Genomic DNA, 27,048 nt, shown 5'->3' on the forward strand with positions numbered 1-27,048 from the left:
CTCCAAAGAAGACATACAGATGGCCAACAAACACATGAAAAGATGCTCAACATCACTAATCATCAGAGAAATGCAAGTCAAAGCCACACAATGTGGTATCACCTCACACCAATCAGAATGGCCATCATCACAAAATCTGGAAACAACAAATGTTGGAGAGGGTGTGGAGAAAAGGGAACTCTCCTGCACTGTTGATGGGAATGTAAGTTGGTACAGCCACTATGGAAAACAATTTGGAGGTTCCTTAAAAAACTACAACTAGAACTACCATATGATCCAGTAATCCCACTCCTGGGCATATACCCAAAGAAAACCATAATCCGAAAAGAAACATGTACCATAATGTTTATTGCAGCACTATTTACAATAGCCAGGACATGGAAGCAACCTAAATACCCATCAACAAATGAATGGATAAAGAAGATGTGGCATATATATACAATGGAATATTACTCAGCTATTAAAAAGGATGAGATGGAGCTATATGTAATGAGGTGGATAGACCTAGAGTCTGTCATACAGAGTGAAGTAAGTCAGAAAGAGAAAGACAAATATTGTATGCTAACTCACATATACAGAATCTAAAAATGGTACTGATGAACTCAGTGACAAGACAAGAACAAGGATGCAGATGCAGAGAATGGACTGGAGAACTCGAGGTTTGGGGGGCGGGGGGTGAAGGGGAAGCTGAGACAAAGCGAGAGAGTAGCATAGACATATATATACTACCAACTGTAAAATAGATAGCCAGTGGGAAGTTGCTGTATAACAAAGGGAGTTCAACTCGAGGATGGATGATGCCTTAGAGAACTGGGACGGGGAGGGTGGGGGGGGAGTCAAGGGAGGGAGGGAATATGGGGATATGTGTATAAAAACAGATAATTGAACTTGGTGTACCCCCAAAAAATAATAAATAAATAAAATTAAAAAAAAAAAAAAGAAATGAAATGATCAGCTCCTGCCCAGGGCTGAGGAGTTTGCACAGCATTCCTAAAGGTCCCTGAGAGTCCCTGGATGGTTCTAAACAGAGTAACAAGTCTGGGTTTAAAAGGAGTCCTGGCTCCAGGGTATGGAATGGACTAGAAAAGGGCGAGAGGGGAGAAACTGGAGCTGTTCCAACAACAAGCCTCGCTGAGGAGTGTGGCAGTGACAGAGACACCGGGGTGGCATCAAAGGATGCTGAGACAACTTGAGAGAACCCAGGGACCATTTGAGATGAACGAGTTTGAACTGCCCATAGAAGATTCAAGTGGAAATGACCAGGTGATGGTCTGGAGGTCACGAGAGCTGTGGGCTTGTGGCTGAGGCGTAAAGGTTGTCAGCACAGGAGCAGGGGTGAAGGCTGGCTAGAGAGAGCAGAGCAAGAGGTAGAAGGGGGTGCATGCACATCTCCTGCCCCCGCTGGTGGGAGTTTCCCATCCCACCTTTGCTACCACATGGAGGACGTCTTTGCAGAAACCCAGAGCTCACAGAAGACAGCAGAGGGGCACATCGAAGCTGCTAAATCATTCAGGAGCTTCTTATCCAGTATTTAAGTTGATTTATTTCTTGCAGGAGCTATTTCAGATTGAAAAAAATAAAAGGGCGAAGTGAACTCATATCCGACCTTGTTGCATAAAGGAAAGCTTTTTTGGCAGTTGTTTTATGATTAAGTCTTCAGGCTGATGTTTCCCCTGCTGGTAGTCCTTCAAAACACTGTCTGGGCACAATTATGTAAGACAGTCCTTAATCATTTAGCATTTTTCACCAACCAAAAAGTCACACTTGTAAGGGCCCCATATTTTTCAGGCATTCTTTCAGTAAAGTTCAACTCTGCTCCCTCCCATCACAGAGTCCAGTAAGCCCAGACTGCCTGCAGAAGCTGATGGTGAGCAGGTAGAAATACCGTGAATCTGCACGAGGTCCAGCAAGGAAAAGCTGACACCTCTCTACCATGATATGCCAATTTAGTGCCCAAGAGAGATGAGTTAGCATCACAGTGCAAGCCTCTTCTCTCTGCGTGCAGAACATCACCCGAGCCCTTCCTCTCCGCCCTCCTCCTCTCCTGGCTTCCCCGCCTGCCTGAAATAGCTAAAATTAAGTCTGGCATGTAAGTCTGTTGAGACTTTATGAAAACATCACCATGAAAGGGCAACCAGCGACCACCAGCTTCAAATCATTTGTATTGACCAATCCATCACGCATTTCAGCCTGTTGACATTTCTGTGCACATCTGAAAAGCTTCACAGGCCTTCAGGCCCCTGAAATTGACCTCACGTATCATAGAACAGTGTCACCTGCCTCTTTCTGGTGTCCTATGACTACACTCCTTTCTAAGGAAAAAAGTATGAGATGTCTTACAAAGTGAAAACAACCTGTGGAAATAAATTCAGCCTCACTAGCATTTTATACAGAGACATTTTTATTTTAGTCTACTTCTGTCTACCCATTATCAAGTGAAATAAAATTGAGACACATTAATTTGTTTCAATTTCTATTCTCTACACATGTCAACAGTAATAGGTACAGGACTTTTTGGTCTGAGGACCCCTTTTGCGGAGTTCACAGCCTCCAGAAATACATACTCGCGCTAGCTGTCCATTTCTGCCTCCCAAGAAACAATTCATTAGGATTACAGTGAAATTGATGGTACGCCTAATAAATGTCAATGAACGATATCTTTTTTTAAAGTATGCCAAAAGTACTGCAGGAAATTAAAATGTAGACTTTTCCAAAATTAGGATGATTGACATTTCCACCATGTACTACCGAACTTTTTTTTTAATAATAATTTTATTTATTTATTTATTTATTTATTGGCTGTGTTAGGTCTTTGCTGCTGCTCGCAGGCTTTCTCTAGTTGCGGTGAGCGGGGGCTACTCTTCGTTGCAGAGCATTGGCTCTAGGCGCACGGGCTTCAATGGTTTCGGCACGTGGGCTCAGTAGTTGTGGTACATGGGATTAGTTGCTCCGCAGCATGTGGGATCTTCCCAGCCCAGGGATTGAACCTGTGTGCCCTGCATTGGCAGGTGGATTCTTAACCACTGCACTACCAGGGAAGTCCCTACTGAACTTATTATTAATTAGACTTTTTATTTCAAGGACATTGTGGATTCACATGCAGTTGTTAGTGATAATACAGAGATCCTGTGTGCCCTTCACCTAGTTTCCCCCAATGATAACATCCCCTAATGGCTAATGATGTTGGGCATACCTTCATGTGCTTATTTTGCCATCTGTGTATCTTTTTCATTGAAATGTCTCCTTGTATCTTTTGCTTGTGTTCTGACTGGATTGTTTTTTCTTTTTCTACTATTAAGTTTTGAGAGTTCTTTATATATTCCAGATACTGGTCATTTGTTGGCTTTGTGATCTGCAAATATTTTTCTCCCACTCTGTAGCTTGTCTTTTTATCCTCTCTACAGGGTCTGTCACAGGGCAAACATTTTTAATTTTAATGAGGTCCAAATTATTAATTTTTTTCTTTTATGGCTCATGCTTTTGGTGTCATCTCTTTGCTTATCAATAGGTCCCAAAGCCTTTCTCATATTTTTTTTTCCTAAAAGTTTCATAGTTTTACATATTTATAAGCCCATGATCCAATTTTAGCTCATTTTTGTATAAGGTATGAGGCTTACATTGGGGTTTTTGCCTATTGATGTCCAATTGTTCCAGCATCATCATCTTGGCACCTTTCTCATGCATCGGTTTGCAATATTTATGTGGGTCTGTTTCTAGATTCTCTACTTGTTTCTGTTGATCATCATGTCTATCCCTTTGCCAATACCACACAGTTTTGATTACTATAGTTCTGTAGTAAGCTTTAATATCAATAGAGTCATTCCCTTCCACTTCATTCTTCTTTTTGGGGATTGTTTTAGCTATTCTAGAGCCTGTGCCTTTCGATATAAATTTTAGAAGAAGCTTGTCTTGTCTATGAAAAACTTTGCTGGGATTTTTTTTTTGGGGGTGGGGAGCTGCATTGGGTCTTCGTTGCTGCATGGAGGCTACTCTTTGTTGTGGTACACAGGCTTCTCTTGTTGCAGAGCACAGGCTCTAGGCATGCAGGCTTCAGTAGTTGTGGCTTGAGGGTTCTAGAGCACAGGCTCAGTAGTTGTGAAGCACGGACTTAGTTGCTCCATGGCATGTGGAATTTTCCTGGACCAGGGATTGAATCTGTGTCCCCTGCATTGGCAGGCAGATTCTTAACCACTGCATCACCAGGGAAGTGCCCCTTGCTGGGATTTTGATATGAATTTCATTAAACCTAGAGATCAATCTGGGGGAGAACTGACATCTTTACTATGTTGAGTTTTCCAATCCATAAACATGGAGTGCCTCTCCATGTATTTAAGTATTCTTTCATTTCATCCATATTTTGTAATTTTCAGCATACAGATATTGTACATGTTCTCTTAAGTGAATACCTAAGTATTTAATTTTCTTTGTGGTGACTAAATAATATTGTTTTTAATATCAGTTTCCACATGTTTATTGTTAGCCTACACAAACGTGATTGATTTTTGTGTGTTGATCTTGTATCCTGTAACCTTGCTGAACTCATTAATTCTAGTTTTGCTGTTTGGGGGGTTTTGTGGTTGTTGTTTTTTTTAATTAGTAGAATCCTCGGGACTTTCTATGCAGACAACCATGTCATCTGCAAATAGGGATGGTTTTATATCTTCCTTTGCAATTTGTATGCCTTTTATTTATTTATTTTCTTGCCTTATTGCAGTGGCTGGAACTTCTAGTACAATGTTGATTAAGAACAGTGTGAAAGCAGACATCTTTGCCTTGTTCCCAAACTTAGAGAGAAAGCATTCAGTCTTTTGCTGTTAAGCATGACATAGCTGAGAGTTTATACCACCATGTCTTACAGAATTAGTTTTTTCTTTTTTTCCTCCCCCCAACATTTTTTAAGGTAAAGAGTAAGACAGGGATTGGTGGGACTTTCCTGGCGATCCAGTGGTTAAGACTCTGAGCTTGCAATGCAGGGGGCATGGCTCTATCCCCGGTCAAGGAACTAAGATCCCACATGCGGCATGGCAAAAAAACCAAAACAAAACAAAACCAAAAACAGTTGGAGATTGGCCCAACTGAGATGACAGAGCAAAAAGAAAGCATAAAGGAGATTTCAGTACTTCCTCCTACAGGCTAGGCTTGCAAGAGTGACAGAACCAAGTTCCTGTTTGGGGGGGTGGGGCTTCATAGCCTTAATCAGAGCTGGGGAGCTAATCTATCACAGCCCTTGCACTCTGAAGTGAACTAGGCGACCCCTGCACCTGGGGCAGTCATTGGCTTTAACACAGGAGAGCCTCACGGAATGCGGTGCCTGTCCTCTCTCTGGCCACCCTGCTCTTCCAGGAAGCTCTCGGCTGCCAGCCTCATAGCCTGCCAGCCTGAGTTGGCGATAGGAGCGTCTCAGATACCCAGATGCAGGGTGACAGGAGTGGCCAGGGCTAGATTTAGATTTGTATGTGCTTTTGGCAGTGACTCCCCAAACAGAATGGACTATGAAGAGAGGAAGCAAATTAAGAGTTCCATGGCTGGGTAAAACAGATAGCAACACAATGCATCTACAATGTGTATATTCCACAGTACAAAAATTTTAATAGGGGAAAGGAACGGGCAATGTAGTCTAAAATTTAAAAAGAAAAACAAGCAATCACCCCCTCATCCACCCCCCCCCCCCCACCCCCGGTCTGCAGTGTCCTCTTCCCCCGGGGTCCTGCAGCCTCCATCCCCCTCTCCCTGGCACGTCGCCCCGCCCACCCCACCACCTGGCAGCGCTCCCCTCGCGCCCCACCCCCGGGCTGGCCGAGACCACACCTGCGCAGGTTAAACCTGCAGGGACGCGCGGCCTTGGGTGGCGGGGGAAGGTGAGTGGAAGCGGGGGGCGGGGAGGACGAGACGAGGATGAGAAGAAGGGCTTCTGCTAATGGCCGGCCGGCGGCCCTGCCGGGAAGGAGGGCCGCGGCCGGAGGGGGGCGCCCCGGCCGCCCTCGGGCGAGCCAGCCTCTGGCGCCTCGGGGTCCTCTTCCCACGGTTCCAGCTCGCCGGTCCGTACCAACGCGCGGGGCGCGGAGGGGAGGCCGGGAGCGGGCCGCCCTACTCGGGGGGCGGGGGGGGAGGCGGCGGGTTAGGCCGCGGCCCGCGCCACCTGCGGGCAGGGCCGGGGGCGGGCCGGGGGCCGGGCCGCGCCGCTCGGCCCGTGAGGTGCAGGCGGGCTGGGCCGCGCCGGCCGCCCGGGAGGCCCCTCCTCCTCCTCCTCCTCCTCCTCCCGGCGACACGGCGCGGAGCGAGGCCGGCGCGCTCGGCGGGGCCGCAGAGCCCGCCCCCGCGCCCCCGCCCGGCGCCCCCGCGCCCGCCCCCGCGCGCCCCGCGGCCCCGGCGCCCCCGCCCGCCCGCCCGCCCGCGCGCCCGGGGACGCGCGCCGCCGAGCGCATGCTGATCCCTGTCCTCCTCCTCCTCAGGCGGCGCTGGCGGCGGCCCCGGGACCCGCGGAAGCCGGCATGCTGGAGAAATTCGAGGTGGAAGACGACGGTGAGTGCCCCCCGCCCGACCGCGCGCGCGGCTCTGCGCCGGGGTTCGCGCCCCGCAGGCCGCGGGGCCCCGGGCGGCTCCGGGCGGCGCGCGCTCTCAGGCGGCGGCCGCGGCGCCTCTCGCGGGCGGAGCCCCGCCGGGCTCCCGGGGGGCCCGCACCCCGCCGTCCGCGCGGACGGTCGGTCCTTTTGTCCCGGCTGGCCCCCTCGAGGGCCGGCGAGGTGGCGTGCGGGAGCGGCGGCCGCAGGGCCGCCGCGCGCAGGGGTGGCCCCGGCCCCTACCTGTGAGCGCCGCGCGCCGGCTCCGTCTCGGGGCGTGTGGGAATACCGCCGGCAGGGCGTGTCCCCTTGTCTCCATGCGGAAAGTTCCCGGGAGGACCGGCGGCGGCTCAGCGCCTTGGTTTTGGAGTTCAGGTGACCCCGTCGTTCCATCGTTTCTGTCGCCTCGTCCCTCGGTCGGCTTTTGGTGTCGATTTTGCCTTTCATTTTCCTGCCCCGTTTTCTTCTTACCTGGATCTTCTTTGGAGGCTGTTAAAATGTGGGGGAGGGTCCGTTTTTTCTTTGAAACTTGAAATGTGAAGGGGATGAGCTTGTTCTTTGGCAAAATTAGTGTTTAAGATGGGATGCGATGAGCTCAGAGTCAAAAAAAGAACTTTGTGTAAGATGCTTGACAGCTTGAGGAGTTTAAAAGACCCCCACGCTATCTTGTCTTCCCCCATTATTCACTTAGTGACTTCTCTCTTTTCCAAGAGTATTGATGGAATAAAGCTACTGGAACAAAGCATGTGCCTTGTGCAACTTTGCTTTAACGCTTCCGTCCATTTACAGTCAGGCAGTTGCTTCAATAAGCATGCACAACCAGTTCGAGAACCTTAAGCCCACCGTGTCAGGCCGGAGTTTAAGGTTTATTCTGTGTTTCAGAGTTCCCGCATTTCACAGGCGTCAGCCAGAACATGATGCCCTCGTAGTAATAATTATCGTTAAAAGTCGGCAGTCGTATTTATTATTAACAAGCAGTTACATGATACCTTTCAGAATTTTACTAGGACCTAATTAGCATTCTGTCCTACTGAAAAATAATCGTGCCTTCAGTCGAATCCACTTCATTATTCCTCGATTTTGTTCTACTGCAGCTCAAATTTTGGGTGCTGTCCGCAGGGCAATATGGTGTACCCCCCCTTTCCATCAAGACTTTGAATATCTAAATGATAGAGTTTTCTTTGTCCCTGATTTTAGTAACAATGAGAGTCCATTACATTTAATCATTTTGCAGATTCACATGGGGGTGAAAGGAAAGTAGAGAGCAGATGCCATAGTTATGGTTCAGAGCACAGGCCCAACTTCATATCCTGTCTTCTTATTAAGCTGTGTGACCTTGGACAAGTTACTTAACCTCCCAGTGCCTTAGTTTTCTCATTCATAAGGTGGAGCTGATAGCAGGGTGTTTTGAAGATTAAATGAGATAATCCAGGTGATGAACAATGTAAATCCAGAGTAAGCACTCAGAAGATGTTAGTTACTATTATTTTTTAAGTAGCATTTGCCATTGTACTGAACTCATGGACTTTTTAAGGTTTTTACTAATGAATCTTCCATAGAGATTCTTCTCAACACACGTTTGTCACGTTTTTCTCCTTACTTGAGATTTATGAATTTAATTATGTCGCGTTCCTCAAAGCAGATATACTGGCCTTATTTCTTTTGCATTGTTTCTGCCGATGGAATGAATGTAAAACATTAAACCTAATCACCTAAGAAAAAGAATTTCCCATTTTCACCCATCTGTTTTTATCTATATTGCTATCATTACTTTAAAGCATACTGAATCCCACAAATAACCCTGTCAAACTTTTCTAGATTCTTAAGGAGGCAAAATGTTAAGAAGCAGTCGCTTGGAAGCTGTTAGCCAAGCTGGAAGGAGTAATGTTGGCGTGGTTGTCTAAAACGCTGCTTTGTTTCTTTTGAACTTTAGATTGCTTATTCATGCAAAATACGGAAAAACTGAATATCAAGCGGAATCTTACGTTTATGTGGGGGAAAATAAGTCCTACCAGTGAGACATTGCACCTTTAAATATCCTGTGAGCTAATGTGTTAGCAGCCTACCTAATATTGATACTTAGCTGTTGAATAGGTCCTCATTTAATCTCCCAGCTTCCTTCTTATTCACTCAAAGGCATCGTTTGTGCATTGCACCCTGGCTGCTTTCCTTAGATGGAGATACATTTGGTATACATGGAAACACATGATTACTAATATTTTTGTTACCAAGTATTTTTCTGTTTCCTAATGAATTATAACAGATATTCTGTTAGAAACAGCTTGGCAGGCAGTAATAAAGTTGGAGTAATCTCATAAAACATTATTTGCTTCTGGGAAAAAAGAAAAAATTGTGACTCAGTCTCCCCTGTTGTCCGGGTCCTCTTTTGCCTGGGTTGTAACATCATCTGCCCACCCACTTCTTACCGTCGCACCCTGACAGAGGGACCTTTCCAGAGCGCGAACTAACAGCACCGCTCCTTTACCGGAAAATCTTTGCCACTTTCCTGTGTCTATATATAGAATACGTGCAGACTTCTCTTCATCTGCAGCCTTACAGCCTCCTCCCGGCCATACACACCAATGATGGGAGAGCTTTCTGTGCATTAAGCACCGCCAGAGATCTTTTTGAAAGGCAGATTCTAATTCTGTGGGTCTGGGGTGGGACCTGGGCATCTGCGTTTCTGCCAAGCTCCCAAGTACTGCTGCTACTGCCGCTCCACAGACCCCGCTCTGAATAATAAGGCTCTAGAACAGGCATCAGCAAACTTTTCCTGTAAAGGGCCAGATGGTCTCGGTCTCGGCCTCGGTCTCGGTCTCTGCCTCGGTCTCGGTCTCGGCCTCGGTCTCGGTCTCGGCCTCGGTCTCGGTCTCGGTCTCTGCCTCGGTCTCGGTCTCTGCCTCGGTCTCGGTCTCGGTCTCGGCCTCGGTCTCGGTCTCGGCCTCGGTCTCTGTCTCGGTCACAACTGCTCAGCCTGCCTGGGCAAGCAGCAAAGCAGCAACTCGGTCCAGCTGGCAGGGCTGCGTTCCAGTCCAACTTTATTTACAGAAACAGGCCAGGTTTGTCCCACAAGCAGCGTGGGCCGGACCCCTGTTCCGTGACCCCCCTTCATGGTCTTGGTGCCTGCGGGTTTACGTCCTTTGGAGGGTAGGACCGTCTCTTGCAGCCTTTCTCCACCTGCCAGCCTTACTAATGAGCACATCACGGCTCAGCCCAGGTCTCACCCTCTCGGAGGCTGCTCCCTAAAGCCCGTCTGTACTTCTCTGCAATCCATCTTTCTCTTCCCAGCACGTGACACGGTGGCACGTTGTAGGTGCTCAGCAGTGTGTTGGTATCTCAATGACTATATTCAGTGTTTATGGTTCCTTTGTGGGAACGATGGGAAGATGAACTGATTCGCTATCTGCAAAGTGACACCAGCAGCGCCTGGCCCGTTGCAATCACTTTATGTGTTTGCTTTTCAAATATTGTGTTATATCGGCCATAGCTGTTTGTTTCTATCAACATTAACTATCTTGAACTTATGTAACCACAGGACCAAGCACCTTCGTAGGCACCTGAACACAATCAGTGAACGCTTTCTCAAGTAGATGCGTATTCAGAAATGTATTCATGATTCATAAATCTATAATCCTGGCACTACGTCAAGAATTTTACGGCCCCTGGAAACTATCTGTGTTATCTCCTCGCTTCCCTCTTATCATTCCAGCTGTCGCAGACTCTCTGGTTATTTCAGGCTGTCAGTAAGTCGCTGTGCTTGGTTCGTCCCACTTCTTCCCAGTCCCCTCCCCACCCGCACTCCCATTCCCCCTTCCCCCTCCTCCCTGCTGCTCCCTTCCGTCTGGGGGGGTCCTTTCTGTCCGAGCTTTTCCTTCTTCACCTGCAAGGCATTTCCCAAAGGATAAGCGTTTCAGAACTTGCCTCTAAAGTCATTTTTCTAGCAAGACTGGTCAACCTAGTCAGCATAATCAAAAATAGGTAAGAAGTGGGGGTAAGAAGTAAAAGTAAGAGGGAAAGCATTATTTTTCAGTCAAGAATCTGGGAATTTTAGGCCCAGTTCTACAATGAAGTAGCTGTATTCGTGGGTGATCCTGGTCTCTTGGGGCATTGCTGGCTTACTTTGTTGTTGTCATTGTGGGTTTTCGCTGTAAAACAAAGCCCAGCGTTGGTGAACGTGTCCTCCTTCCAGTTTGAAAATATGACGAGCAACCGCCCTCATAAACCACAAATGTGCGTTCACGCGCACGCGTTCATTCTCCACTGGGGGACGTTGCCCTGAAGTGAGCAAAGATGGTTCCTGTCGGGGGACAAAAAATCCTAGATATTATAGTGGTTTGTGGCTGTTCAAAGGGCCCCTGAACGGATATACAGTGTGTCTGCGGTATTAAAGCTTTGTGGGGGTGGGACAGTTGAGGGGAGAATGTCTAGAAAGGCTGGGGGGGTGTGGATAATGAGAAGAAGATTGAGACACGCTGCTCTGACGTCCTTAAGGGAGAATGTCTTCCTGTGTATTTGTGGAACCTTTGAAAGTATCTCCTTATCACTTAGCTTTGATGAGGGAGGCTCAGCTGGGTCCACTTGGTTCACGGGCTGTCGTGTGAGGGGGACTGACCTCTGGTGGTGACAGGTGTGTGGTCACAGCCTGGTTGCTGGCCGATCATCTGGTAGTATTAGAAGGCTCTGATAATCTGTCATGCAGACTCTACCCTTCCCTGCTGAGCTTGCGTTCTTATCTTAGACAAGAGATTTACTGTTTCTTGATTATAAAAATAGTTACAGCTTTATGAAATATTTACAATTAAACATTTTCTTCTCTGGCTGGCCCCATATTGGAAAGCTTGCCACATTTAATAGATTTTAGGTATACATTTTCAAGTTTGTGAAGTCAGGCTGTAGCTTCACATTTGATGAGATGGAGTGGTTGTTTTATAGACTGCGGAGATTTTGTTCTGAAATGTTAAGGTCCCTGACCACTGTAAACAAGAGGGGGGTGTACAGCCAGGTTTGGAGTTCCAAATGTGGGACCTGCCCCTGGGCTTCACAAGTACCTGGACAGTCCTCGCGAGCCAGCAGCGCTGAGTCACCTCCATGATGACGGCTCTCCATGACCTTCCCTCTTGAGACCGGCTCTGCCTGCTCCTTGGTGGGCACTTGGAGCCCAGCAGGCAGCTGGCAGGAGTCCCGGCCGGTGAGTCAGACGGTCTTCGCCATGGCTGGGGTAGGCAGAACCCTTGCAGAGTTGTTACACCAGGACCCCTGTGGCTTTACTTTTCACCTGTGAATTTTAAAGAGGGAAGACTTTGATACCACGAAGCATTTGGAATTTATTTGAAGAAAGTGGAAGAATTTTTGTGTCCTTTTCCTGTGATGGTGACAACTGGAGTGTATTAAGTATATTGAGGCCCTGTTGTAAATCCTTTACATTTATCTCATCTAGTCCTCAAAACAGCTCTGAGAGGTAAATGTTTTTATCATCCCTGTTTATAGAGGAGGAAATTAAGATGGTGAGAGTGAGGTAAGTGACCACGGGGGACATATCTGGGAAGGTGGGGTCACCAGGGTTCAAACACCATCGTTAGACTTGCGGCCCAGGCTCCGAGCTGGTCTGCGTAACCGATATGACGTGATCCCACATCCGGAAACCCTCTTTCCCTTTCCTCACCTCCCACCCCTTCTTCAGCGCATGTCCATCCTCCACCCAGATTTCCTGAGGTGGGCACTCACGGCTCCATTTTGCAAACTCCAATGGGTGGTCCTCTTTTCCTCTGAGCTCTTAGCAGCGGTCAGCAGAGACACCCCTGCTGCCTTCTCCCACGGACACGCCTGTGTGCTCCTCAAACCTGTCCGCTCGTTCGCTTCCTTGATGGTTCTTACCCTTCTTCTTCCTTGTTTTGTTTTGTTTTGTTTTGTTTTGTTTTGTTTTGTTTTGTTTTGTTTTGCAGTAGCAGGTGGAGTGAGGTCTGTTCACATGCTGTAAACCTGAACGTTAGATACTGGACTTGCTCCCGGCTCTGCCCGAAGCCCACTTGTCCTCTCGTCCTGTACTCTCCCCTAGACAGTCTCCCTCACTTCCATGGCTTTAATTACCACCGGCCTGTTGCCCAGTGTTTAATTACCACGATGCTTTAATAACTGATGATGCCCAAATAGCTATCTCCCTGCAGACCTCTCTTCTGAGTATTCAGTTGCTTATTGGATGTCTCCACGTGAGTCGTTGCACTGTCTCTCTGGTCTGTCCTCCTGCTCCTCTGATGTTGAGCTCCGGCTCGCTCTCTCTCCCACACGCAAGCGGTCCATCCTCTCACTTTCACCTCCTGAATACCTACCTGTCCCATCACTTCTGCCATCGCCACCTTTCTATTGACTATTAAACAGCCTAGTCTCTCCAGCATCTACTCCAGCCCCCTCCAATCAACTTCACGTGCTGCAATTAGAGATATTTTCTAAAAACATGTGTCTATTCGTGTCACTGCCGTGCTTAAAAGCCTTCTCTGACTTTCCTCTGCCTTTAGGCGGGAGCCCAGACCTCCCCCCCAGTTCTGCAATGTGCCCCCTCTTCCCTGTGCCCGCCTCACCGTGCGCCTCCCTCCTCCTGGCCTTGATCCTCTGTGCCTGCTGGACTTCACACAGGCTGTTTCCTCTCCCTGGATTGCTCTTCCCTGTTCTCTTGGCCACCTGCTAGTTTTCTGCAGGTCTCGGCCTACGTGTCACTTGGAAAGAGTGACTTTCTGGCAGCCCCCGACAGGCCTTCATGTATCTTTTCATGATCCCTCATGGTTGATGGGCCTGTTAAGGTGAAATGCATTTATTCATGTTTCTTTGCCTGTGGAAACTCTGTGAGGACGGGGACTGAAAACTTACTATTTGCCAGGTCTCAAAGATACCATGATGAATAAGACCTAGCTTCAGTAAATATTTGCCACGTATGTGAACACATATACTTTTTGGAGCTTTAACTTTGACTCTGGCATATGGGCTCAGTATACTTCAGTGGTTAATGTTATTTCTTATAAAGAAATAAGGCATTTCTATTTAAGGCAATGAGAGGAAATCCGCTTGCAAAGTTTTTGGGTACTAATCGAAGAGCAGTGACAAGGTAGGTGTAAGATGACCTGCGTGTACCTCCCAGATGTGCCGAGACTTTCCCTCTTAATTAAGTGTGGGGTCGGAATAGGCTGTGTCCAGTGGCCAGACAGCTCAGAGGCAGTGACAGCAGGTAGAAACGTGACGACTAGCTTACATAATCTGGTATCTGAGGAAAAGGTCTTTTAGATGTTTCTCTTGTGGCTGTAATTGCACTTGCACTGATGTTAGGGGAAATGAAGTGTAGCTTAACGCGGATGCAGAAAAGAGAGAGTCATTTCAGGGAGGAAACTAATTTGGGAAACTTTTGGTCAAATTAATCACTTTTTAACCTTTTAATTTGCTGCTTCTGTCCTACTTTGAGCTATTTCCTACATATCTGAATTTATGTCACATCACTGAGGTTTCTGAACATTGTAATACCTGATTCATTTTATCTTAGGTTATGCTTTGGTCATTCTTTTTTTTTTTTTTTTTTAAGATTTATTTATTTATTTATTTATTTTTGGCTACATTGGGTCTTTGTTGCTGTGTGTGGGCTTTCTCTGGTTGCAGAGAGTGGGGGGTACTCTTCATTGTGGTGTGCCAGCTTCTCATTGCAGTGGCTTCTCTTGTTACAGAGCACAGGCTCTAGGCACCCAGGTTTCAGTAGTTGCGGCACATGGGCTCAATAGTTGTGGCGCATGGACTTAGTTGCTCCGTGGCATGTGGGATCTTCCCAGCCCAGGGATTGAACCCGTGTCCCCTGCATTAGCAGGCAGATTATTAACCACTGCGCCACCAGGGAAGCCCCTGGTCATTTGTTTCTAACAGTAGTTGCTACCGATAAATTGTTTTATAGACCACATACTATGGGATGTTTAGTTGTTCCATTAAGACCTCCTTGAGAATACACAGTCCACATTCTCACGTGTTTAGTTTCAGCTCTGTTTGGCTCTTACTTTTCACAGTGATTCCTTTAGCTTTGATGCTTACACATGTGGCAGGTCCTCCCTTTAAGCTGCATATATAATTAGTGTCATGTAATTAACAGTATGAGTCAGACCCAGATTGGAGTCCCATTTCTTCTGCTTAATAGCTGTGAGACCTTAGGCAAGTTATTTCAAGCTGCAGTTTCTTCATGTATAAGTAGGAAGTAATAATAGCACCTCGCTAATAGGATTATACGTGCATTAAATAACCTGAATGTAACAGTCACTTCAGTACCTGCTGCGTAGTACGGTCTCCACAGATATAACTATGATGATGACCCTAGAAAGGACCAAAAAGGCAGCTAAGCAGAAATTTAAAATCAAGCCACCATTAGTGCATCATCCGGCAATAGCCATTTGCCCAGCAATGGCTTTCCCCCTGTGACTATCATACACACCATACACACCACCCAGTGGACAGCTTTTGTGCCTGAATGTTCGAGTTTATTTATCCTCATTTCTCAGAATCACTCTGCAAGAAAGATAGTGTTATCCCCCTCTTAGAAATGAAGAAATTCAGGCCAAGGGGAGGAAGAAATTTGCTCAGCGTCACACAGAGGTAATGGCAGTTCTGATACAGGTTTGGTCTAGATCTGCCCCATTCTTTCTTCTACACTCGCTCCCCGTGGAGCCCAGAAGTCCTGGAGTCCCTGTTGCAGAAGACTGGCCTGCTCCCTGCCGTAGCTGAAGAAAGGACCCAGGCCCGTGAGCTTATCAGGGAATCGTATATTGTTAGTGCCTTACTCTGCAGGTCATTTTCGTATTTTGATTTGAAATGGTAACTCTGAACAGCACTTAGACATGTTGTAAGAATGATGGTGTGCGGTGTTAGAGGCAGCTGGGGGCCCACAGCAGAAGGATTCATTGTATTGCTAAACCCCAAAGATGTGCACGCGTTTATGGACAGGTGTGTAAGTGCTGGTACCTGAAACGTGTCAGGATGCGTTCGAACAGCATTGTGTCCGAATGTCAAACTGCTGCACACTGGTGGGGACGTGGTGACAAGCCCGTCTCCAGTGCACCTGACCGCCTGCCTGAGCTGGGCCGCCACGTCGTGAGCGAAGATGGTTTGCTGAGGGTGTTCGTTTCTCTCTCCTCCCCCTAAAATGCTGCTGAAATGACAGCAATCAAAAAGTAGTCTTGCTCAACAACAGCAAAAGCTTAATTCTTGGAAAAGACCAATAACGTCGATAAACCTGTGTCAAGTCTGTTCAAGAAAAACAGAGTGAAAACACAAAGTATTAGAAATGAGGGGCTTCTTAATTATAAATGCAAAGATTTAGAAAATAACATTAAAAGAAATCTGAATATATCAAGCTGTATCAATACATCTAAAAATCTTTTCAATCAGTTTTGAATAAATCTTACCGGTTTGTATTTTCCTGGTAAAGTAACCCTTTCATCAGTCACCGTAAAAGAAACTAAAAAGTAATTAATTGGATCGCACACTTTAAATGGGTGAACTGTGTGGATGTGAATCATCTCAGTACGGGTTTTGGGGTTTTTTTTAAGTAATGGAAGGTCCTCACCCTTCCTCGGCCCCTGCAGAAGAGGCCTGGTGTTCAGTCTGGTGCTGGGTGAATTCTGTAAAACCTTCATGGAACAGTTAAAGCCTTCATTTGAATTACTTTAGGGCCCGGGAAAGGGTAACAGCTTCCCAGTTCCTCCTGTGACGTTCCCTTGGTGCTGACATCAGAACCAGAGGATAGAAAACAAGTGATGAACCTGGCATTTAAAATACGGGCAGAACTCCTACAAAAACATCAGCAGAGTGAGCCATGCAGTCTGTTGTGACCAAACAAGGTTTCATCCTAGAAACGCAGGACTGCAGTTTATTCAGAAATCCACCAAGGAATTAATGTCAACAGATCCAAGGAGAGAAACCCCTGGTCATCGCAGTAGATATTGAAATGGCAACTGATACAATTCAACATACGTTCCTTTCACAAAGTCCTTAATAAGCTCGAGAGAGAAGGAAACTCCTGGAAGTTGCTGAAAGCGTGTTTGACAGAAGTGGGGACTGACGTGTGTACACTGCTGTGTTTGAAGTAGATGGCTGGCTGGTGAGGCCTACTGTATAGCACGGGGGGCAAAAGAAGATACAGTCTGTTTGCAGGACATGCATTAAGTTAACCTTAAAAATGCATTCCAGTATACATTACGTGCAGACAAATACTGTTTGATTCCACTTACAGGAGATACCTAGAATAGTCAGATTCATAGAGTCAGAAAGTACATTGGTAGATGCGGGGTGGGGAGGGGAGAGGGAATGGGGAGTTAGTGTTCAGTGGGGACAGAGTTTCAGTTGAGGGAGGTGAAACATTCGGGGGATGGATGAGGGTGAGAGTTGCACAACAGTGTGAATGTGCTTAGGGCCACTGAACTGTACAGTGAAATACAGTTAAAATAGTATGTTTTATACTATATGACTTTTACCACAATAAAAAAAAAAATTTAAAAAAAAGTGGGCTGGGGCGGCCGCATGCTGTTCCTGGCATCAGCATCTTCCAGGTGTTCCTTACCCCGCTGGCCTGTGGGGCTGGGGGCTGGCCCCCCATGAGCTGACCTTGGTCTTCCCTGTTGCTTCAGCTTAGTGCAGTACTTGGGTTCTGTTTCCTGAAAAAGAGGAAACGTTGGTAGTGGTTCCTAGAATTAAACCCAAAGCCATTTTAAAATGGATGGGGTCAGTGTCATTTCACGGTCACAGCCTTGTCGGGTCTGTGACATTCCTTAGGCATTCACTGCAGCTAACTGTGAACTGTCTGATTGGGGAAACTTTGTGCCTTTGCTCAGCCACGCTTTTCCTTCTTTCTGAATACCCTTTGCCCCCTTATCTAGCAGGGCACAGGCGTCTCCCTCGTCAGTGGCCACTTTGGCCCCCAGCACACACAAAGCCAAATACAGGAAGCCCGGAAAGGAAAAAAATCAAATGCACTTCATTTATTCTGCTACCTTATAAGTCCTCTTAAATTATGTTTGAGCTTTGGCTTTGTTAATATTCATGTTTCTAAGCACTTTAGGAAAATGTATGTATACGAGAGTTTAATCTTTTCCATATACTTTTAATTTCCATATTCCCCTTTTTGCTTATTTCTTGCTTAACTATTTTAAGTGGTCTTCTAAACAGAAAAGATACTATATGAATAGTAAACTTATGCTTCTAAATGTAGAATAAAGTATAAAAGACAAATTTTAAAATAACTAACCTATTGATAATCTTTTTCTTTGTGGAATTACAATGAAATGGCTTACATTAAGTTAAAATTATGGGGGTTGGAAATAAGGAGTTAGTTTTTTTTGTTTGGGGGTTTTCCTTAGTGACATTTGGGCAGTGTGTAAATCTTGTGTTACAATGCCTCTCATCCTCGCACACTCAGCTCTTTAAGACAGGGTGACTCAGAACCCTGGCCCCTGCCTTTCCCTGATGTATCTTCCAGTGACATACAGTTTAGCAGGCATGAGCGTGTCCTGACACCTTAAGGAACTTGCTGGGGACCTGTCTGCTGCCTCAGAAGCTGCTGTCTGAAGCAGATCTATAGCTTTGGTACGAGGCACATCACGGCTCCAAAAGGGCGTTACTCACAAACAGCTCGCTAGTGGGGGTGTTGACAGTTGGTGGGGAGGTGCTTGTGGCTTGAGGGCCTTTAAGGAAGGTGCACTGGGCCTGTGAACTGAACTTGGAAGGTGGAGGAGGCTCCTGAGGACGCCATTGACAAAGTGCCACAAACCTGGTGGCTTAGAACAACAGAATTTTATTCTCCCACGGTCGGGAGGCCAGACATCTGAGTTCAAGGGGTCTGCGGGCTGGTCCCATCTGGAACCTCCGAGGAAAATCTGTCCCCAGCCTCTCTCCTGGCTTCTGGTGGTCACTCACCATCCCTGGCGTCCCGTGGCTGTGGCAGCATCACCATGATCTCTTCCTCCATCTGACATGGCCTCCCCTGTGTCCGTGTCATCTCTTATCTGTCAGGACATTGGTTATTGGATTTAGGGCACAGCCTTATAACCCAGGGTGACCTCATCTCAAGATAATTACACCTGCAGAGACCCTTGTTCCAAGTAAGATCTCATTCTCACGTTCCAAGTGGACGTATCTTTGAGGGACCAGCATTCAGCCCATACAGAAAGTCAGGTAGGATTTCAGTGGCCACATGGGCTGTGTGCCCAGCAAAGGCAGACAAAGGACAGGTCCCAGAATTCAGAAGCTGCCTTTGAAAAGGAAGTGTGGACGGGATCCCGGGGTGTGAAATTGCTAGGGGGCACACAGCATGAGGTGGCTGTGACTGGTGGGGCTGTGCTGTGAAGTGCGGACTTGTCAAGGGTGGTGTGTAATCGATCTGCTTTCAGAGAGAAACACTTACTGCCGTGCTTTCCTAGTTAGAGTATAGAATTGTTTGCATGTAAACTTAGATGTTGCATTTTCCACATTGTTTCGTTAACCTTCACAGATTAAACACTGTAACATATATATACAATAGTCCTCTTCAGTGGCTCCCTGGGACTATGCTGTTGGGTTAGCGTGTGGTTGGATGTGCGGTGTCATTCCACAATGGGCGGCTTTCACAGACCAGTGGCTCAGGTGCCAGCGTGACGCTCCGCAGTTACACTGCTCCCCAGGGGTGGATAAAGAACCCGACAGCGGGACACTGCGGTACTTTCTTAGCCCCAGTTACCTTTTGAATAATGAGAGCTTGAACTTGCCTGCTCAGGAATTCTAATAACTTATTCCAAACAACCTGTTATTGTTGAATGGTTTTGTTTTTTGGGGTTGTTTTTTTTTTTTTTTTCCTTTTTGGTGTAACTCCATATACTCTTATTTCTATTTCAATGCATTTCTTCCTTCAGGTACAGTTTGAGCCTTCATCATAATGTAAACAATGCGAATGGTGTCCTAATCAGAAAGTTTTACCAAATGTGGAGAAGCAATGACATTTTATAGTATTTTACTTTATTCTCCTAACCGTAAATGCTAGCAGTTTTGTTACTCATGTTAGTACATCAGTAATAATCTGCCTTATCACAAACCAAAATACATTTTAGTGTCATTTGTTTTACATATTTAACATTTTGCTTTGTTTGGTCAAGCTTTTTATGTTAAAAAAAAATGTTATAGATCCGCCTCAAAACCAAGACCCCAGGCTAATCATGAGAAAAACATCAGACAAATTCCAGTCCAGGGGCGTCCTCCAAAGTACCTGCCCAGTACACCTCACAACAACCGAGGCCACCAAGTCAAGGTCTGAAGAGCTGTCACAGGTAGGAGGAGCTAAGGAGACAGGGCTGTCCTGGAAGGATAGAAACTGAGGCAGTTGAATAATTGTAACAGACGTACCACACTGACACGCAAGACATTAGTGGCTGAGGGCACACATCCCTCCACCTGGGGGCTGCTGATCCTCCGGCGGGGAAAGGGAGCTCCCCTCGCACCAAAGACCCTGAGGGCCCAGCTCTCCACAGCCCCGCTGGTGTGGGGGCTGCGGGTAAGACAGGGAAGCCCTGGGCGGGGGGGTGGCAGGGTGTCACAGCCCCTGCGGACTCAGGAGAACGTGGGCCGTGCCCCACGCAGCCCCGTCATCGGGGTGGGTCCTGCCGGCTGGGGCACTGGGCCTGACATGGTATTGCACTGTGATTGTGACTCACAGTATGAGACAGATACCGTGAGTCCGTACTGAGATAAACGGACAGACAGACAGACAGCTCTCCTGTACAGAAATGTTCCAAGTGCAGTAAGTCCCCTACATACGAACAAGTTCTGTTCCGAGAGCACGTTCATAAGTCTAATTTGTTTGTAAGTCCAACAAAGTTAGCCTGGGTACACAACGAACACAGTGGGCTATATAGTACTGTACTGTGATAGGTTTAGAATACTTTTCACACTCATAATACATAAAAAACAAAAAATAAAACATTTTGATATTACAGTACAGCACCTTGAAAAGTACAGTAGTCCAGTACAACAGCTGGCATCCAGGGGCTGGCATCGAGTGAACAGGCAAGAAGCATTACTGACTGGAGCAGGGAGAGGAGGTGGAGATGGTAGAGCTGGAGGATCGTCAGCAATAGGAGATGGAGGGCGAGCTGCAGGTTCACTCACACCTGACGCTGATGGCACAGGTGCTGTCCTTCACTGGATTCAATTCTGTCTACCCTCTTGAAAAAACGACCCAGTGATGTCTGGGTAGTAGCTCTTTTTCCTCATCATAGATGACACGGTAGCACTGGACCGCATTCTGAACGGCTGCTGCAACCTTCATGTACCATACTACGTTCGGGTCCTGTGCCTCAAAAACTAACAGTGCTCCTCGAAGAAAATCCCCTTGCCATTTCCTCCTTTCTGGATCTCTTTGGTTCTTCAGTTACTTCTTCTTCCTCTTTTCTCTCTTCATCCTTTCTCTGGGCCCCCAGTTCCATCAGGTCCTCATTAGTAAGCTCCTCGTGTTGCACAGCAAGGAGCTCAGTGATGTCGTCCTCCTGCAGATCTGGCTCCAGCTTCTTGCTGAGGGTCACTGTGTCACTGAGGATCTCTTTGGACTCCTCATCCACCTTCTCAAATCCACGAAAATCGTGAACAAACTTCAGGCAAAGGTTCTTCCAAACCCCATTCATGGTGACGGCCGTAACCTCACGCCAAGCAAACTCAGTGTTTTTTTATGGCCTTGTGGATGCTATAGTCCTTCCAAAATTGTCACAGAGTTGTTCCTGATTTGTCAGTCACCTTTGCTGGCTGACAAAAAGTGTAACGTAAATAATATTTCTTGAAAGCTGCTATGACTCCTTCGTCCATAGGTTGGCTGAGCGATGGCGTGTTCTGTGGCAGATGCGCTGCTGTGACATTGGGATGACAGTTGTCTGTGAATGGGGGCAGCCTGGAGCATGTCAGGTAGTAAAAGAATGTTGAATGGGATGACCTTCTCCAAGCGATATTTCTCTACCTGCAGGATAAAGTGGTGGAAAAACCAGTCCTGGAAAACGGCCTGTGTAACCCAGGCTTTGGGGTTACTCTTCCACACACCAGGAAGAGAGCGCCTGGCTATGGTTTTTAGGGCTCTCAGGTTCTCTGAATGATGAACTAAGGGAGGCTTCAGCTTCACATCGCCGGAAGCCACTGCCACCAGACAGCAGCGTCAGCCTGCCCTTTGCTGCTTTATAGCCTGGCATCAACTTTTCCTCCTTACTGATGTAACTTCAGCCTGGCATCCTCTTCCATTTACCTGCTTGGGTAAATACGTGCCTTTATCAGTAATTTCTTGAAGCGTTTCAGGAAATTCCCAGGCAGTGTCTGCACTGTATCTGCACTCGCTGCCCCTCCAGTTACTTTCATGTTGTCAAGGTTGGCTCTAGCCCTGAATCCATGAAACCAGCCATGGCTGATGTTAAAAGATGTGCCCTCAGATCCTTCACCGTGATGCTTCTTCAGGTCTTCATAAAGGCCTTTATCTTTCTCTCGAATCAGTGTTAAGCTGAGCGGGACCCGACGCTCCTGCTGACCCTGCGTCCGCACACTGAGGAGTCTCTGCGTCTCCCCCATCGCTTTCCACGCTTCCTCAGTATTGTCATCGACGTCATCAGCACAGCAGACTTCGTGTGTTCCATGACCTTGCCCTTGTTCTTTAGAAACATGCTGATGGTTGAATGATTCACGTTATAAGCACGAGTGGCATCTACCACCTTTTCACCTCGCTCCACTCTCGATTATTTTTTCACTTTTGTTTCCATGATTGTCGCTTGGCGCCTCTTAGCGGGAGCAGCTACATCACTGCTGCTTTTACGCCTGCTTCCGGACATCCTGGGCTTGAGATAAAGATGCCAGGCTCCTGTACTGCATACAGTCCTGTACAGTAAAGCACACAAAGCACAGCCACCTGTAGAGGATGCACCCAGATGACAGTGTGCGCCAGATGCATGAACTAACTTATGTGACTCGACATGTGAACGCACGTCCGCATCGTTGAAAGTTTGCAACTTGAAGGTTCATATGTCGGGGGCTCACTGTAATTTACGCAGATGCTCCGCCCTCAGGGAGGTGGAGTGTGACTCTTGCAGGTGTGGGCTGCATGTGACTTCCCTGCCAAGACTGCAGTGTGGGAGGAGGGGAAGAGTCCCTGTACTGGAGAAGCCCAGCAGATCCCACCTGGGCCAGGTGATGCAGATGATGAGGCGTGTTGACAGCAGGTGCCCTTGACACGGGGGGATGGGAAGGCACTTCGCCTTCTGGCCCTCCTGCCACAGCATACAACCCCAAGATTGAGATCACGAGAAAAACACCATACAAATCCGGAGTGAGGGCCGTCTACAGAATGCCTGCCAGTCAGGGTCATTAAACTGGAAACTGTCAGGGTCATTAAACACAGGAAGGCCTGGGAAGCTGTCATTGCCTGGGGGAGGCTACGGAGCATGATGACTGAACGTGCCGTCCTGGATGGGGTCAGGGAACAGAGAAAGGATGTGAGGGAAAAACTGAGGCAGCCCTATTAAAGTGTGAACTTTTAATAGTGTGTCAGTGATGGTTCATTGGTTGTGACAGATGTGCCAGAGCAACGTCAGGTGTCATCTTTAGGGGGACCTGGTACGGGGTATACAGGGAACTGCTGTGTCCTCACAATATTTCTATAAATCTAAAGCCTTTCAAAATAAAATGTTTATTTAAATATTTAAGAGAAAATCAACAGACAAATTAAGATGGTACCCAAAAAATATGTTAAACACAAAGCTTACAGAGTTTAAAAAATTCTAAAAGTTTGAATATTTCTTTTCATAGTATTTTAAGATTTTATTTCAGATATTCACATTGTGATATTAACATCTATAAAATATACACTCCTTTTATGAAAATTCTTGATTTAATTAATAGACAAACTATCTTACAACGGTCCCTTTCTTGGAGATGGAGTGTTACATTTTAGTATAGTTTCCCTCTTGATGTCATTCATTTGAATTTTAGGAGCATGGATTTGCCCCGCAATTTGTAACTTAAATGTTAGTGACGCGTGTGCTTCACTGCACTGGTCTTGGAGCCTCATGTCCGCCCAGATCCCCCGCTGAATAGGCTCGGACGAAACGACTCATTCAGCAGCCTGGAAATCATCACCCTTGGCCACATTGGACCAGTGATGGCAGAGAAGAACCGGAACTTGCTGTGCGGCTATTGATGAACTTCCTGTGTTTTAGTTCTCTCCTGTGCAAGACTCCTATTTCCCGGGAGATAAATGTTTTGAGAAAACCGGAAGCACACTGGCTCAAATTCCATCCATCCATTCACTGCCTGCCACTTACCTTGTTCATAAGCCCGGACTTGTCCTGTGGTAGCTCTCATTTCATTTATGTGACAGCCTTGAAGGGTGTGCTTCGATTTCACGGTGTAGTGATGGTTTCTCCCCTACTGGTTTGTAGTGTCTGCAAGGCAGCGGCATGTGTATTGGGCCCCAGGGACCCCCAGCCCCCAGCACAGCGGAAGCTGTGGGGCAGAAGATGCTGTGGGCGCCTCGCCTGCATCCGGGTTCTCTTATTTGAACATCTCTGCCTGAGCGTATTCTTTGGCAGCTGGGCTTGCGGGTGCAGAGCAGGAATGCCGAGGCGATGCCCCAGGGTAACCCCTAACCAAGGAGGGCAGAGTGGTCCTGACGAGGAGGCAGTTCTGAGGTCCGTGCACAGCCTCTCCAGGGTCCCTAGCACCTGCTTACTGGAGCTCCTTTTTGACTCTTTCCTTCCATCTCACTTCCCCTGGTCTCAGGATCCACTGTGGGAGAACCCACACTAAGACCATGTGCAATAAATAGGTGTTGACAAAATTAACAACGTGAACGAGGAAGATCCTGACCATTCAAAGAAATCATCATCCAGGAAGAAAATATCAGAGCTGTGCAGATCACAGGAATGAGACATAAAGTGACAGCTGATGAGAAGCACAGATAGAACGTGCACATTCGGGGGAGGAAGTCATTGCAGACTTCCGTCCTCACGCTCCTGGCTCTGGGTTGGCTCCTGCCCGGGTCCTCGTGCGATCAGTGCCTCCCCTGTTGTGTGGCTCACGTCCCGGTGCCTTCGCTCTGCCAGCTTGGGAGCTGGGAGGACAGAGATGTGGCTCCTATGTCCCCCTCATGTCTGACACCGGGACAGTGCCCAGTAAACAGCAGCTCCACAGGTGTCTGTCAGACCCGTGCGTTCCTGGGGAGACAAGCGGTAGAGTTTCCACAAGGAGGGGGTTGGAGTCTTGGACATGGATTCAGATCCCACTCCAGTCACTTCCTAACTTTCTGACTTCAGGCCAGTTGCGTCGTCGGCTCATATGTAAAGTGAAGAAATTGAGGCACACCCTTCAAGCTTGTCACATAAATTAAATGAGGTCGTTTCCTGCAGTACGTAGAATTGCAGCACAGAAATGAGCATTCAGACGTTCACTGCTTTTGTGGAGAAGACAGCATTTGAGGTTGCATTGAAATTGGACAAGAAAAAGTAGAAAAGGGACTTCCTAGGTGGCTCAGTGGTTAAGAATCCGCCTGCCAGTGCAGAGGACACAGGTTCGATCCCTGGTCCAGGAAGATCCCACATACCACAGAGCAACTAAGCCCATGCGCCACGACTATTGAGCCTGTGCTCTAGAGCCCGTGAGCCGCAACTTTTGAGCCCGTGTGCTGCAACTATTGAAGCCCACGCGCCTAGAGTCCGTGCTCCACAACAGGAGAAGCCACTGCAGTGAGGAGCCTACGTACCACAATGAAGAGTAGCCCCCACTCTCAGCAACTAGAGAAAGCCTGTGTGCAGCAACAAAGACCCAAAGCAGCCAATAATTAAAAAAAAGAAAAAGAAAAGGAAGTTTAAATTGCAGCAGAAGGAACAAATGCCAGAAAGTGAGATTAAGGACAGCAGGGGACCTAGCAGGGAGTTGTGAGCCTGGACCCAAGAGCAGGGAAGTAGGGAAGTGAGGTCACAGAGAAGGCAGCCCGCGGAGGTTTGTGAATGCCAGCCTGAGTTGTCTGACTTGATTCCACGAGCAGGAGGGGAGATATTTGAAAAGGGGATCTGTCCAGAAGGTAATGGGAACAATGAGTTACAGTACCCTGAAGAGAGGTCAGAAAGGAAAATAGAGGCTTGGGAGAGGGTCACATAGTTTAATTATGAAATTGGCAAACCAGTCAGCGTATGCTGCATGTTTACCCAGGAGGAAATGGAATAATGGGCTCCTTTCCACAGGCAAGGAACTTGGTTAGTATCATGTTGTTTAACACTTATCTTGCTAATTAGTATGTATAATAAAGTAATTTCTCTGTTCCTGGATGTTTCCCAGACAATCTAAGTCTTCCCCAAATGTACAGATTGGTGTGGGCTGAGCGGCATTGTCAAAGAGGGCTCTTGGAGATGCATTCTTTGAGTGAACCAGGAGACAGGAGTGAGGTCCTTGCAGGCAGTGGGCAGTGGGCCATCGTCCGGCTACAGGCACAGCTTTGGAGTCACAGTGCCTTGTCGTTCCTCTTGCCAGCTGTCAGTTAACGTCTACAGAAATTTAAATAATAAAGACCACTTTATGTGTATTTGTTCACACAGTTGCTGTTTTCAGGGCTCCTCGTCTCCTGGTGTAGATCCTTATTTCCATTTCATGTTTATATAAATGAAGCCTTTAAATTTTTTAAATTTCCAGTTGTCCGTTGTTAGTATACTATAGTAATACAGTAGCATGTTTTTTGGGGTTTTTACTAACTCTGCATTCTCTGACCTTGCTAAACTCTGTTAGATCTGGAAACTTTTTTGTAGGTTCTTTGGTGTTTTCTATGTAGAAAATCGTATCGTCTGCCAAAAAAGACAGTTTTGCTTTTTCCTTTTCCGTCCAGAGGCTTCATTTCTTCCTCGCCTTCTTGCACCAGTGAGGACAGCAGTGTCAAGGAGAATGGGCTTCATGCTCTCACAGGGAAAACATTTCTTATTTTCTACTAGGTCTGTTGGCAGTAGGCTTTCCATGCATACTTTTCACCCGATAGAGGAGGTTCTTTATTATTACTGATATTTGCCTTTTTCTCTTTCCTTTTTAGCAGAAGACTCAGAAAGTGGCGTTTACATGCGATTCATGAGGTCACACAAGTGTTACGACATCGTCCCAACCAGCTCCAAGCTTGTCGTCTTTGATACCACATTACAAGTGAGTGTGTCCAGTTTCCCTGATTTGGGGTATATTGTTTGGGTGGCTGCTTTATCAGGTAAGTTAAATCCAGCAATTCCCGCAGGTAGTATCCAGCCCTTTCTGCATGTCAGGCCCTGTGCTGAGGTTTTGTCTGAGTTCTCAGTCGTCATGGCAGCCTTCTAAGGAACGTGCTGTTTTACAGATAAGGAAACTCATCTAGAGTTTACTAACATTCTAGAATTTAAGAACTCAGCCTACAGAGCTGGTGAGTGACGGGGTCTGGAGTTGAAGTCAGGTCTGCCTGATGTGTGTTGACCCCAAG

General features: G+C 47.1%; 1 protein-coding gene across 8 annotated transcripts in view; it reads left to right on the top strand.

The window, feature by feature from the left end:
* The window catches only part of PRKAG2 (protein kinase AMP-activated non-catalytic subunit gamma 2), a 274,675-nt gene that overhangs the window by 207,738 nt on the left and 39,889 nt on the right, over positions 1-27,048 (top strand). For 3 of the 8 annotated variants that reach the window (XM_057730691.1, XM_057730693.1, XM_057730695.1), the window contains exons 5-6: positions 6,453-6,522; positions 26,638-26,744. In XM_057730691.1, coding sequence (XP_057586674.1) covers positions 6,453-6,522; positions 26,638-26,744 — 177 coding nt within the window. Of the gene's footprint in view, positions 1-5,981; positions 6,039-6,452; positions 6,523-26,637; positions 26,745-27,048 lie in introns of those variants that run through there. The other 5 variants (XM_057730694.1, XM_057730696.1, XM_057730698.1 and 2 more) reach the window with 4 other exon arrangements.

Source organism: Hippopotamus amphibius, chromosome 4 (assembly GCF_030028045.1).
Source record: "Hippopotamus amphibius kiboko isolate mHipAmp2 chromosome 4, mHipAmp2.hap2, whole genome shotgun sequence".
Classification (NCBI taxonomy): Eukaryota; Metazoa; Chordata; class Mammalia; order Artiodactyla; family Hippopotamidae; genus Hippopotamus; species Hippopotamus amphibius.